The sequence below is a fragment of the Xiphophorus hellerii genome, chromosome 22 (assembly GCF_003331165.1).
Source record: "Xiphophorus hellerii strain 12219 chromosome 22, Xiphophorus_hellerii-4.1, whole genome shotgun sequence".
In the NCBI taxonomy this organism is placed as follows: domain Eukaryota; kingdom Metazoa; phylum Chordata; class Actinopteri; order Cyprinodontiformes; family Poeciliidae; genus Xiphophorus; species Xiphophorus hellerii.
This window is the reverse complement of record NC_045693.1, coordinates 1,253,437-1,265,407: the sequence shown is the minus strand read 5'-3', so window position 1 is coordinate 1,265,407 and position 11,971 is coordinate 1,253,437. Positions and strand designations below refer to the sequence as shown.

At 49.9% G+C, this 11,971-nt stretch overlaps 2 protein-coding genes across 2 annotated transcripts in view; one reads left to right on the top strand and one right to left on the bottom strand.

Moving 5' to 3' along the window:
- Positions 1-219: 219 nt before the first annotated feature.
- LOC116712982 (shieldin complex subunit 2-like) lies at positions 220-8,053 on the bottom strand. The gene is made up of 13 exons (XM_032552894.1): positions 7,931-8,053; positions 7,506-7,657; positions 6,367-6,552; positions 5,507-6,195; positions 5,185-5,349; positions 4,998-5,113; positions 4,682-4,860; positions 3,969-4,115; positions 3,624-3,833; positions 3,286-3,529; positions 2,901-3,016; positions 2,620-2,834; positions 220-1,131 (listed from the first exon to the last, which is right to left on the bottom strand). The coding sequence occupies exons 3-12, from the start codon at positions 6,542-6,544 to the stop codon at positions 2,659-2,661; spliced, it is 2,220 nt and encodes a 739-aa protein (XP_032408785.1). The 5' UTR covers positions 6,545-6,552; positions 7,506-7,657; positions 7,931-8,053; the 3' UTR covers positions 220-1,131; positions 2,620-2,658.
- Positions 8,054-8,069: 16 nt separating this feature from the next.
- Positions 8,070-11,971, top strand: part of LOC116712916 (glutamate dehydrogenase, mitochondrial-like) — a 7,226-nt gene continuing 3,324 nt past the window's right edge. The window contains 12 exon segments of the mRNA XM_032552808.1: positions 8,070-8,565; positions 9,089-9,169; positions 9,244-9,281; positions 9,283-9,300; positions 11,096-11,158; positions 11,264-11,293; positions 11,295-11,360; positions 11,437-11,463; positions 11,465-11,539; positions 11,541-11,618; positions 11,696-11,833; positions 11,904-11,971. Coding sequence (XP_032408699.1) covers positions 8,172-8,565; positions 9,089-9,169; positions 9,244-9,281; positions 9,283-9,300; positions 11,096-11,158; positions 11,264-11,293; positions 11,295-11,360; positions 11,437-11,463; positions 11,465-11,539; positions 11,541-11,618; positions 11,696-11,833; positions 11,904-11,971 — 1,076 coding nt within the window. The 5' untranslated portion in view covers positions 8,070-8,171.

Sequence of the window (11,971 nt, the reverse complement as noted above, 5' to 3'; positions counted from 1 at the left end):
AATCAACATGGGATGGAACCCGTGGTCTCCATCACACGCCGATCTCCCAGGATTAAGAGCTGCCAACGACTGAAAGACGAGATGTACAGGATTCCTGATGCTGATCTGGACGCCGTGTTTCTATGCAGAAACACCTGGTGCTGCTTTCTCAGGTGTTCTGATGAGGAGGAACCAGAAGTGAAGATCTCTGAACTTTTCATTTCTTTGTGAAAGGCTGAATCTCCATAGAAACAGATTTATTTCAATGAACTGCTGCAGCGAATCCAACATCAAATAACGACTTAACAACCGCTAGAAACACTGGAAACATTCAGTCAGGTGATGCTTCTCCTTCCTCAGGTCAGTTCTTCACATGTAGATGTTTCCTCTCCAGTTTATTTCAAAGTCAGAAATACTTTATTGATCCTATATTACATGTTCTTTGGGAAGCATGTCACTGTTCTGGTGGGGATGGCGTCGTCCATGTGGCTGGCACAGAGCGACCCGATCTGTTGCCTCAAAACAGGAAGCACAGTTTATTCATTAAATAAAGTTTGATATTAAACCAGGATAATTGATTCTGCATGGATGAGACCTTCATGTCTGCAGACCAGGAGAAGAACCTCTGAGGGTAAAACTGGATGTTTGTGGTTGTGTTGCAGGAGACATGGTGGAGGACGCAGTGAAGGGCGCTCTGGGCATCAAGGACAAAGAGGAGGACAAGAAGAAGGGAGGAATTAAGTCCATATTTAAAGGCAGCAACAAGGAGGAGGAGGAGAAGAAGAAGAAAAAGAAGAAGGATGAAGATAAAGGATTTTTCTCAAAGGTCTTTCACAAAGATGATGATGAAGACAAGGGGTTGAAGAAGAGCGGGTTCCAAGGCCTCTTCGCTGAGGGGCAGGAAGGCGGAGCCACGGGAGGAGGCAGAGCTATGGAGGAAGGCGGAGCTATGGGAGGAGGTGAAGAGGCCTGGGGAAACCCAGGCCAGACTGTCGCGGTTATTGAAAGAGGTATGTATGAGGAACAGGTAACTCAGATCCATGATTCTCTCCCAGTCCGTCTCCCAACACGTCAGTCGGTTCTGGTGTTGAGGATCCAGACCCACGCAGACGTCCTGCATGTCTTCAGGTGTCCAACACTCTGAGGTTGTCTCTGTAGGGGACAGACCAGTCCATCAAACTGGAGATCCTCTGAAGGTCTTTGCTTCTCAGAGACCAAATCTGTGATTTTTAGCCCTCAGTTTGCTCCAGCAGAGCCTCAAACTGCCAACCTGAGGTCAAACCCAGGGAACTTTAAACTCTGGGTGCTTTAAGTTCCCACAGTTCCTCTGGGAACTTAAAACGTCTCGCAGTGTCTAGCAGAAGGTTAAGTTGTCGCCGTTTTAGAGGCGAATCCAGCAGGAAGCTGATGGAGATCAGAGCTGAGGTCTGATTTTTCACCAGATCACCAAACAGCAGAACCAGGATGAGCTCTGGGTCTGGACCGGTCAGAACCTGGTACCAGCAGTTGAATCGTTGCACAGGATCCGCTGATGATCAGCAATAAATAGATTTAAAAGGTGATGAACTAGAGGTGTAGAAAAATCCTTAATTGTTGACATATTTCAAATTAAGTTCTTGATTTTTTTATTTAATCATTTTCCATATGTGTTAATCTAATTAGATTACAAACCTGCAGTTTGGCTAATCTGGACTAAACTGTTTAATTACAAGAATAAAAGTTTTTTGTGATTCACCTTGGAGGGAAACGTCCGTCTCAATGTTGAAGCATAAAATCTAAACCAGAGCCTCCGGCTGACCAGCAGGGGGCGCCACAGCAGAGCCTCAGATTCCCCAGATCATCTCAATGAGCAAATAAACGTGAAACATCTAGAAACTCTGTTTATTCTAGTTCTACTTCAGGGGTTCTCAACCTGTGGCTCCTGGACCTTCTGCATTGGCTCTTCGTAACTTTAACTAAAACCAAATCATTTGTTTTCTCTAGAAACAAACTATAAATTATATGTGGAAATTTTGTCATTTTTCTGAAATGTGAAAGAAAAAACATTAAAGCTGTTTAACATTCATTGGCTGGTGATCACAAAGCAGCCAATCAGGAGCAGCTTTCATTCTCCTTCACACTGATTGGCTGAACCCCAGAAATAAAATGGAGGTTCTTTGAAAAAAAATAAATTAAGTAGAGATTTATTGTGTTAAATTAGAAACAGTAAATATTCTTTATTAGTTTTTATTCCTGCTTATGGAAATAACTGATTTATTTTCAGACCTGTTTGATGATCTGGTGGAGGTGGCAGAACAAACGTCTAATAACTGAACCTTCATCCTGATGAAATCATCATCATCATCATCATCATCATCATCATCATCATCATCATCATCATCTTCCTGGCTTTCTCCTCCTGCTGTTTTTCCTCTTCCTGTATCTCTTCCAAATATTAAAATGTATTAAAGGAATAAAAATGTTTTAATAAAATTTATTCTGATCTTTATTTCATTTCAGCTTCTTTAACTCAACAAATATTAAATAATCAGAAGATCTGAACTCAGGTCAGATAAAATGATTTATGCAGAAATAGTAATAATAATAAACCTGCTGCTGATGGGTCATGTAACCCGCCAGCAGCAGGTCCAGTCCACACACCTGGAGGAGACTGTAAGCTCCGCCCACCAGGTGGGTTCTTCACCGGGTCGGAACCTGAAGGTCCATCAGAGTGAAGTCCTGACTGAGGGGAACGCTGTTCTGGTCGCACAGGAAGTGGCTCCGCACCGTGATGACCACCCACTTCCTGGGAAGAGCCAGCAGCGCCTGCAGCTTCTCCGCCGCCACCTGGACGTGTCGCATCTGAGAACCTGGAGCTGGAGGAGGGAAAAGAGTCGGGTCAGAACCGGGTCAGAACCTCACATGCGACCTGAGTGTCTCACCTGCGCTGCGCTGGAGTCGGTCCGGAGGAGCTTGGAGGATTTTCTGCAGAGGAACAGGAGGAACCCGGACCGTCAGGTGGGCAGAGCCCCGCCCACTCACCGTCAACACACCTGGCCTGAAACACAGAGGTGATGTCATCAGGTCGGCCATGTTTCTCAGCGCTGACATCACTGAACATGGTGGTTAGCAGACGCTAATGCTAATGCTAAAGCACAGTGCTAACAGTAATTAGTGAAAGCTAATGCTAAACTTCATTTAACATGGTAATTAGTGGACGCTAATGCTAATCCTAGCATTATTAAGCGGCTAAAACATTATTCAACGGCTGTTTGTGGCAGGTACCGATGATGTCAGCTGTGACATCACAGCTGACATCATCGGTACCTGTAGAAGCGGCGCAGGGCGGTGAGCGGCAGGCAGGCGTAGCACGGCGTGTAGATCCCGTTGCGGTCCGTGTCCAGTTCGGTGGTGCAGCGGCCGCAGCCGGTGTAGGTGATGTCACCGCTCAGCGCCGCCAGGAGGCCGGCCCGCGGCGTGGAGCTGTCCAGAACCGGCTGGGCTGGGTTCTGGGAGGGCGGAGCCTCCTGGAACTGGAAGCTGAGCACCTGGACTCTGAGCTCCACCTCACCTGCAGCAAAACGAAGAGGCTTCGATTTCAGCCTGCTCAGGGTTCTGACCCAGTTCTGATATGGTTCCGGTTCTGACGGGCCAGCCCGACTTACCGCTGTACTGCTGAGACAACAGCGTGTCCACATCCAGCTCCAGAGCCGCGTCACTTGGCCCTGGACGGCGCCACGCCCGCAGGAAGTCCAGCGCCCGGCGGTCTGTCGGGTCCAGAACCCGGACCGAGCTCCAGGGGGTGGAGTGCAGCTCTGAGAGGTCAGAGGTCAAACCCTCCCTCACCAGGAGCACTCTGAAGTCCCACACAGCATCTGAGGGCAGAAATGAACAGAGCTCCTGATCCGGTCCAGGGTTCTGACCCAGACTGGATCAGCCCAGTGCCCAGCTCACCCGGTTCCACATAAAGCTGTGCTTTAAGTCATTCTGTGACCTTTGACCCCTTGTACCTTTGTGTTTACTGAAGCGAGGCAGCCAGTCCATCGCAGCCCCCCACAGCAGCAGCGCCCCCTGCTGTCCGCCCGGCTGCTGCACCATCAGAACCGCCTTCATCTGGACCGCAGAGCGGTTCCGAGACTCGGCCTCGTCTCTCCACTCTGACAGAAACATAAGAGCCGTCACGGATGGACATAACATGATAATAACATGATAATAACATGATAATAACACATAATATCCTGATAACACAATAATAAGACAAGAGGATAATATTAAACCGCGCTACTAACATGACTACATGGTAATGTGATAACACTGTAATAAGACAGTAATAACTCAGTAATAACATGATATAACTGCCCAGTCATAATATTAATGCTTCTTTAAGTTTCTGCTGTGATGATCTGCCACCAAGATGTCGGATCAAAAATACAAGATGTAACTTAACATAAAACACTGAAAATAAGTGAAAGACTCCAATCAGAAAACATGATTTAAGTTTCCTGTTAATTGGACAAAGTTCCTGAGGTAAAGTTGGCGGCCATGTTGCTTCATGATGTTGATGTTTGTTCAGGAATGAATCCAGCAGCACCGCCGTCATGGCGACCTGCTAGGAGTCAGTAAGTCTCACTAACAGGTTTCACCTGTAAGCCTCACCTGCCTCAGGTGCTTTAGCTAACATGCGTCCCGCTGGCCCCGCCCCCTGCCAGCGTGACAGGCTCACCTGAGCTGATGTGAGAGTGCGTGACACGAAGCAGAGCGTGAACCAGCGTGTTGACCCGCAGCGACCTCAGGGTGGCGTAAGGGAGCCGGCTCAGATCCTGCTGGGGCCGGCTGGGGACGGACACCAGCAGGGGGCGCCGCACTCTGACGAAACCACACAGAGAGCGGAGAGCGCGGGCGCTAACCTGCTGGCTAACTGGAGAGAGAGAGAGAGAGAAAGGTAGAGTTTGTCACACCTGGGCAAAGGAGGCTGCTGATTGGCTGCTGATTGGCTGCTGACTGGCTGCTGATTGGCTGCTGACTGGCTGCTGACTGGCTGCTGATTGGCTGCTGCAGTACCTGGCTTTGAGGTGGAGGCGTGTCCCAGGTTCAGCAGTTTGCTGGAGAAGGTAGACTGGAGGACAGTCTCTGCTCTCCACCTGTCCTCGCTCACCTGCAGCCCTACAACACAAACACACACCTGAGATCAAACCGACACCAGAACTGGCCTCTCGGGTCTGGTACCAGAGTGTGTGTGTACCTGATGAGCAGAACCTCTCCAGGACTCACGGTCAGAACCCAGAAGGCCGCTCTCCTCCACAGCACCACCTTCATCTCGGCTCCTGATTGGTCCGTCACCACCATGGAGGCCAGAGGAATGCGGCTTCCTGCTGACGGACCCGACCGCACCTTCGGATCAGAACACGGATCAGAACACGGATCAGATAGCTTGTTAGTTCGCAGAGCTAACCACGGCTTAATTTTTTACCAAAATGGTGAAAATGTTCCAAACTCAGAGGACAAACATTTCATTTGTTTTTTTCACCTGTTGGACACCTGGACTCACCTGGACCTCCTTCAGATGGCAGGGGTGGACCACCACCACCAGGACAGAGTACCTGCGTCCCACCTGGTCACACCTGTCCAGACGGGTGGTGGAGGTGGAGCTCTCTGTTGCTGCAGACGTCGACTCCTCTGAGGGTCGTGGTTTCTTGCTGCAGGGGGGCGATGCGGGGGACGCCTGGGGGTCGGACTCCTGAGAGCAGAGGACGCCGTCTGCGGCGACCTCCACGACGACCCCACCTTGCTCCGCCCTGGAGGCCGGACAGGTGTGGCTGAACAGCTCCATGGAGTCTCCAGGAGACGAGGCGGCCGGGCTGAACAGCTCCGGGGTGCTGGAGGAGCCGGACGGGGGAATGGGCGGGGCTTCGTCTGGGCTGAGTGCTGATTGGACGGCGTGTCTTCCTTTCAGGATCAGGGCCTGGCTGAGAGTCCAGGTGCTGAGGAACTGGGTTCTGGTGGACAGAGGCTGCTGCTCTGGTTCTGGTTCTGGTGGAGCTAGAGGGAAACAGCGGTCCAGATACTCCTGGACCGAAGCAGAACACAGATCCTCCTCAGAACCATCTGAGTCTTCCTCGGTCCTCAGAGCTTCAGGCGCCAGTCCTCCATCAGATCGTCCTCTAGCAGACCTTGTGGCCCGACCCGGTTCCGGTTCTGTTGGATTCTGCTTACTCTGATCCTCATTCCCAGGAACATCTGAAAGAACAGGATCGTCATTCAGGATCCGTTTGGGTTCGACCCAAAGAACCAGCAGCACTTGGTGACTGGTCCATTTTGCTCCAGAACGGAACCAGAACGGGTCGGGTCGCACAGACAGAACACAGGAAGAACTCCTGAATCCCTGAGCGGGATTTAAACCCCCCTCACCTGCAGCGGGTCGGAGACGGCCCGCCTTCCAGGTGAGCTCCAGGTGTCTCCATCCTGCAGGACGCTCTTCCTCCATACCAGGTGAAGGAGGATGAGGAGGAGGAGGAGGAGGAGGAGGAGGAGGAGGAGGAGGAGGAGGAGCGCCGAGGAAGATGTGGATCTTTGGCCGCTGATGCATGGTGTCCACTGAGAAGACAAACAGAACCAGAACCATTTGGGTCATTAGGTCAAACATGTTGGGCTGGATGCTTTTATTCTGAAGGGACAGCAGCTGGTTATTTAGTTCTGGTTGGTCAAGAGGTCAAGGTTCATCAGAGGAACACTGAGGTCCAGTTTTTTGTTCTGATGCGTTTGTAGAACCGGGCCTTTTGGACTGTGACTGCTGCAGTTCCCAGTCTGACCAGCAGATGGCAGCGCCGCAGCGTAATGCTGCACTGCTGGCAATATTAACAAAAAATAAATAAAAATGAAGCAATATGAGGACAAAAATAACTACATTTATTTATTAACCACACAAAATGTTCACCTCAAGGTTGTTTGGGAGACTAAAGGTCCAGTTCATACAGAACATAACAAATCAGTCCAATCACATTCAGGGAATATTATAAACAATATACAGTTTGAGCTGAATTATAATAAACACTCAGATTTAACTGGTCCAATGGAGAGAACGCTGGGTCAGACAGCTTCTAGAATCAGAACCGACCCGGAACCAGAACCAAACCGGGTCGTCACACTGCAGCTTATATCCTAATCTGGATTTAATTTGAGGTTTAAACTTTTTACTCTGACTGTTACAGTTTGCTGCTGGACCAATCATTTGTTCTGGTTTCCTATAAACAGCCAAAGGAGGCGAAGAAGAAAAATCTTTGCTGTATTTTTACAGCAGATTAAAGGTTGAAGGTTAAAGGTTAAATCAGCCTGACTGTCTCATAGTTTGAGCTTCTTTCTGTGTTCTCTAATCAGTCACATTTCAGATTAATAAAGTTAAGATAATAGTTTTAATGTTTGTCATTTCCTTAAAAGTAAATACAACTTCATGGTTGCTGCTTGTTGATACTTTACAGGTTTACTGATCTGTTACTGGTCAGACAACATATTGGGCATACTGGTGAAGGGTTTAACAGCCCCGTTTTTACCTGAAGGCTTCTCCAGAGCCTCGCTGGAGGAATGCGCTGCAGGGAAACATTCAGGAAATGTTCTCCACGGAGAATCTGTCTCCAGGACAACGTGTTGTTATTAAGTGGGTTGATCCTGAAGGGAGTGTCGCCGTGGGCAAAGAGCCATATACCTGTCAAAACGCCCCACAGCGGAAAACACTGTAAACAACATCATTTAAAGACCAAATGTTGAAATTAACCATAGCTTGAAATATTATACAGCATCTGGGATTTATTATTTAATTAACATTTGTTTTGAAAGTTTTCCCGGAAGTACGTGTGGTCTAAACGCTTGCTAGTATTAAACTATTTTACGCTGCTAACAAAACTTAATTAAAGGAGTCAAACGTGATGGAAACCTTCATACCAGACTGATATCTGCTCTATCTGTGTGATTAACTCACTGGTTGAGCCGTAATGATCAGTTTTCCTCTGTGTTTCTGCTGTTCGTGTTGAGCTAAGCTAACGGCTAACCGCAGCAGCTCCCGCCCGGCGCGCCCTTTAAATGATCGCGTGCGTTTGTTTGGCACGCGGCTGCTGCTGACAGGAAGGGGCGGCGGGAAGGAGGAGCCGCCGCTGCCGGGACAGACTCTCCGCTTCGGCGGCTCCATTTCCTGGACCTCCTTCCACCAGCTCACCCGCAAAATGTACCGCAACCTGGGAGAACTGCTGACCCGGGGAGCGGGTGGTCTCCTGGCCTCCGCCGCCGACTCGGCGCTGCCGGCGTCCGCCTCGCTGCTGCGGCGCCGCGGCTACAGCCAGGCCGCGGACCGGGGCGACGACCCCAACTTTTTCACCATGGTGGAGGGCTTCTTCGACCGCGGAGCCGCGATCGTGGAGGACAAGCTGGTGGAGGACCTGAGGACCCGGGAAACCCCGGAGCAGAAGCGGAAGAGAGTCAGCGGGATCCTGCGGATCATCAAGCCGTGTAACCACGTCCTGAGCGTCTGCTTCCCGATCAGGAGGGAGAGCGGCGAGTGGGAGGTGATCGAGGGCTACCGGGCTCAGCACAGCCAGCACCGGACGCCCTGCAAGGGAGGTGAGAGCCGAACCCAACCGGACCGAACCGAGTCAGCATGTAGAGCAGACACAGCAGAGTCCAGCCGGTACCTGCTGCAGGAGGAGGAAATATAATTATTAATAATAATGATGATGATGATGATGATAAATAATCCCTGCTTCTGGTTAAATTCATCCTGAAAAATTCAGATTTGTTTTTAAATATGGACATAATTCTGTATGATCGGGTTTATTGTTATTGTTACACGTTTAATTATTTTACGGTCAAAATGAAAGAATAAATTAACACTGAAAAAAACAGGAAGGACCAGCAGAACCACTGGGTCCGGTCCAGTCTGGCCTGGTTCTGGTTCTGAGTCCTGTGTATTAAAACCCAAACAGACCAATCAGAACCAGTACCTGTAGGCTGGTACCGTTCAGCCTAAAGGTACCGGGTCAGCCGGGACAGAGTCCAGAACCAGCAGGTCAAAGGAGGGATGGAAATGTTTAACGTCTCAGTCTGGTTCTGGTTCCAGTAGAACCCGGTTCTGGTTCTGTTTCAGGGATCCGGTACAGCACAGAGGTGTCGGTGGACGAGGTCAAGGCTCTCGCCTCCCTGATGACCTACAAGTGCGCCATCGTGGGTCGGTACCACACACACACACACACGCAGACCGGACCTGAACCGGGCCTAACCAGAACCCGCCTGCTGTTCCAGATGTTCCGTTTGGTGGAGCCAAAGCTGGAGTGAAGATCCAACACCAAGAACTACACGGTGAGCAGGTCCAAGCTACAAAACCGAGTTCTGACAGAACCGGGCCGGTACCATTCATGTTCTGGTGTTTTTTCAATCAAACGGACGTTACAGACCGGAGTCTGGGTCGGTTCTGGACCGGAAACAGAACCAGGCTATGATTATTAATTAATTTGTATCAGTTTTTATGTTTTATCAATCAATCAATCAATCAATCAATCAGCTTTATTGTCAATTCCTCTTACATGTCCAGACATACAAGGGAATCGAAATGACGTTTCTCACTATCCCACAGTGATACAAGACAGGGCGTTACTAACACTGAGTAACAATAAAAGACACAGTCTAACTAAAATTATCCTAAACAATTAATAAATAGATGTACAATAACTAGACATATAGCGTAAAAAGTTTTACAACTGAGAATGTATATGTTTATATATAAGTATATGGAGATATACAGATAAAAAAAAGTGGCAGAAGTGCAGAGTTTAAATGCTGAATTTGCCCTCTATGTTAGGAGGGAGGGCAGTTGTGCAAGGTTCTGGGTTTCTTCTTCTTCTTCATCTTCTTGGCCGCTTTGATGCTGAGGGGAGGGAATTCAGCATCCTCACAGCCTGATGGATGAAACTGTTGGAGAGTCTAATAACCAAAACATCGTTTATCCAGAAGTTTTTACTCAATTTAAACTTAAATATTAAAGAAAGTGAAATAAATGTTTCAATCGAATCCAAAACGAACAGAACCAGAAACAAAGAACAAAGAGGGAAACACCTGGACTCGGTCCGGTCACCTGGACGGGTCGCCTGGACTCGGTTCGGTCCGGTCACCTGGACGGGTCGCCAGTCCATCGCACACAGAGACAGACAGGACAAACCAGACACACACACACACACACACACACACACACCTTGGGAGAATTTAGAGACCAACTGACCTGACAGTCATGTTTCTGGACTGGGAGGAACCCGGAGAACCGGACAGAACCACCATGAACAGGGAGAACATGGAGAAAGACCCGGGCCAGGAATCGAACCCAAAACCTTTCAAAGCAACAGTGCGACCCACTGCACCACTGTGCAGCCCGTTATTATCATTATTATTATTAATGAAGTCTCGTTGGGTCAGAAGGTGAAACAGAACCGACCTGGAGGTTCTGAACTGGTTCTGGACTCCAGCTCAGTGGTACCAGCTGTAGTCAGATGGAGAATCTTTCTTCAGAACCAGAACAGAACCGGACCGCCCACAAGCTAAACAAAGGCGTGTCTGGATCAGAACGGCCCGGTTCTGGTCCAGTCCAACCGGTTCAACTGTGGAGACACTGAATAAACCCATCGGACCGGTTCAGTGGATCAGACGCACAGCAGGGGGCGCCGCAGCAGAGCAGAGTCAGATATTAAAATCGATCATCGATCGATCAGTGATCGATCAGTGATCGATAGAGACTCTGAAGATGAAAGAACAAAAAACCCAAAACTGAACAAGAAACATTTAATTAAAAACATTTTTAGTTTCATATTCTGGAAAAATCTATTAATCACCTTTGATTCCACTTATTAATCAGTTAATCAATAATTCATCCACAGATCAAATGGAAATCATGTTACTGCATTTAAAGCAATAAAGGGAATTTAATTATTTATCAAATAAAAATCTGCAGAATGAGCCAATTTTTGATTAGCTTAATCGATTTAATCGTTGCTAAATGATGAGGTGTTAGTTACAGACCCAACAGGACGTCTTAATCAGGGTTCTGGACGGGTTCATCTGGACCAGAACCATTCAGAACTTCCTCTGGTCCAATCTGTGTTTCCAGGACACTGAGCTGGAGAAATCACCAGGCGGTTCACCATCGAGCTCGCCAAGAAGGGATTCATCGGTGAGGGAAACCAACTTCCTGTTCATAAGCCCCGCCCACCTCACAGCCAGGGCCTGTGGTTCTGTCGGACCCGGCTGGTTCTGACCCTCCGTGTGGTTTCTACAGGGCCCCGGAATCGACGTTCCGGCTCCGGAACATGAGCACCGGGGAGCGGGAGATGTCGTGGATCGCCGATACCTTCGCCACGACCACGGGACACAACGTGAGTCTGAGCCGGAACCAACTGGCCCATCTGACCCGACCCTGGTTCTGGTTCTGACCCGTCTGATCCTCCTCAGGACATCAACGCCCACGCCTGCGTGACGGGGGAAGCCCATCAGCCAGGGCGGGATCCACGGCCGGATCTCGGCGACGGGCCGCGGTGTTTTCCACGGCATCGAGAAACTTCATCAACGACGCGTCCTTCATGAACCGGGTCGGGCTGGCGCCGGGCGTCCGGGACAAGACCTTCGTCATCCAGGTACGGCCGGCGCCGCACGGCCCGGTAGGGTTCCGGCGTCTCCGCTCCGGGCCGACCGGCTGCTCCTCTGATCGCAGGGCTTCGGTAACGTGGGGCTCCACAGCATGCGCTACCTGCACCGCTTCGGCGCCAGGTGTGTGGGCGTGGCCGAGATGGACGGCAGCATCTGGAACCCGCGCGGCATCGACCCCAAGCAGCTGGAGGACTACAAGCTGGTGGGTCGGCGCCCCCCGCGGGCCGCGCTCCGGTCCAGAACCGCACCCTAACGCTGCTCCCCGTCTCCAGGCCAACGGGACCATCGTGGGGTTCCCGGACTCCACGCCGTACGAAGGCAGCCTGCTGGAGGCCGACTG

Excerpts from the sequence above, each read along its gene's own strand:
- LOC116712982 (XM_032552894.1), bottom strand. The coding sequence starts at position 6,544 with ATGCATCAGCGGCCAAAGATCCACATCTTCCTCGGCGCTCCTCCTCCT. Across the intron at positions 4,116-4,681 it reads GCACTCTCACATCAGCTCAG|AGTGGAGAGACGAGGCCGAG; the intron begins GTGAGCCTGTCA and ends TGTTTCTGTCAG. Across the intron at positions 3,017-3,285 it reads GCCCTGCGCCGCTTCTACAG|GCCAGGTGTGTTGACGGTGA; the intron begins GTACCGATGATG and ends TCTGTGTTTCAG.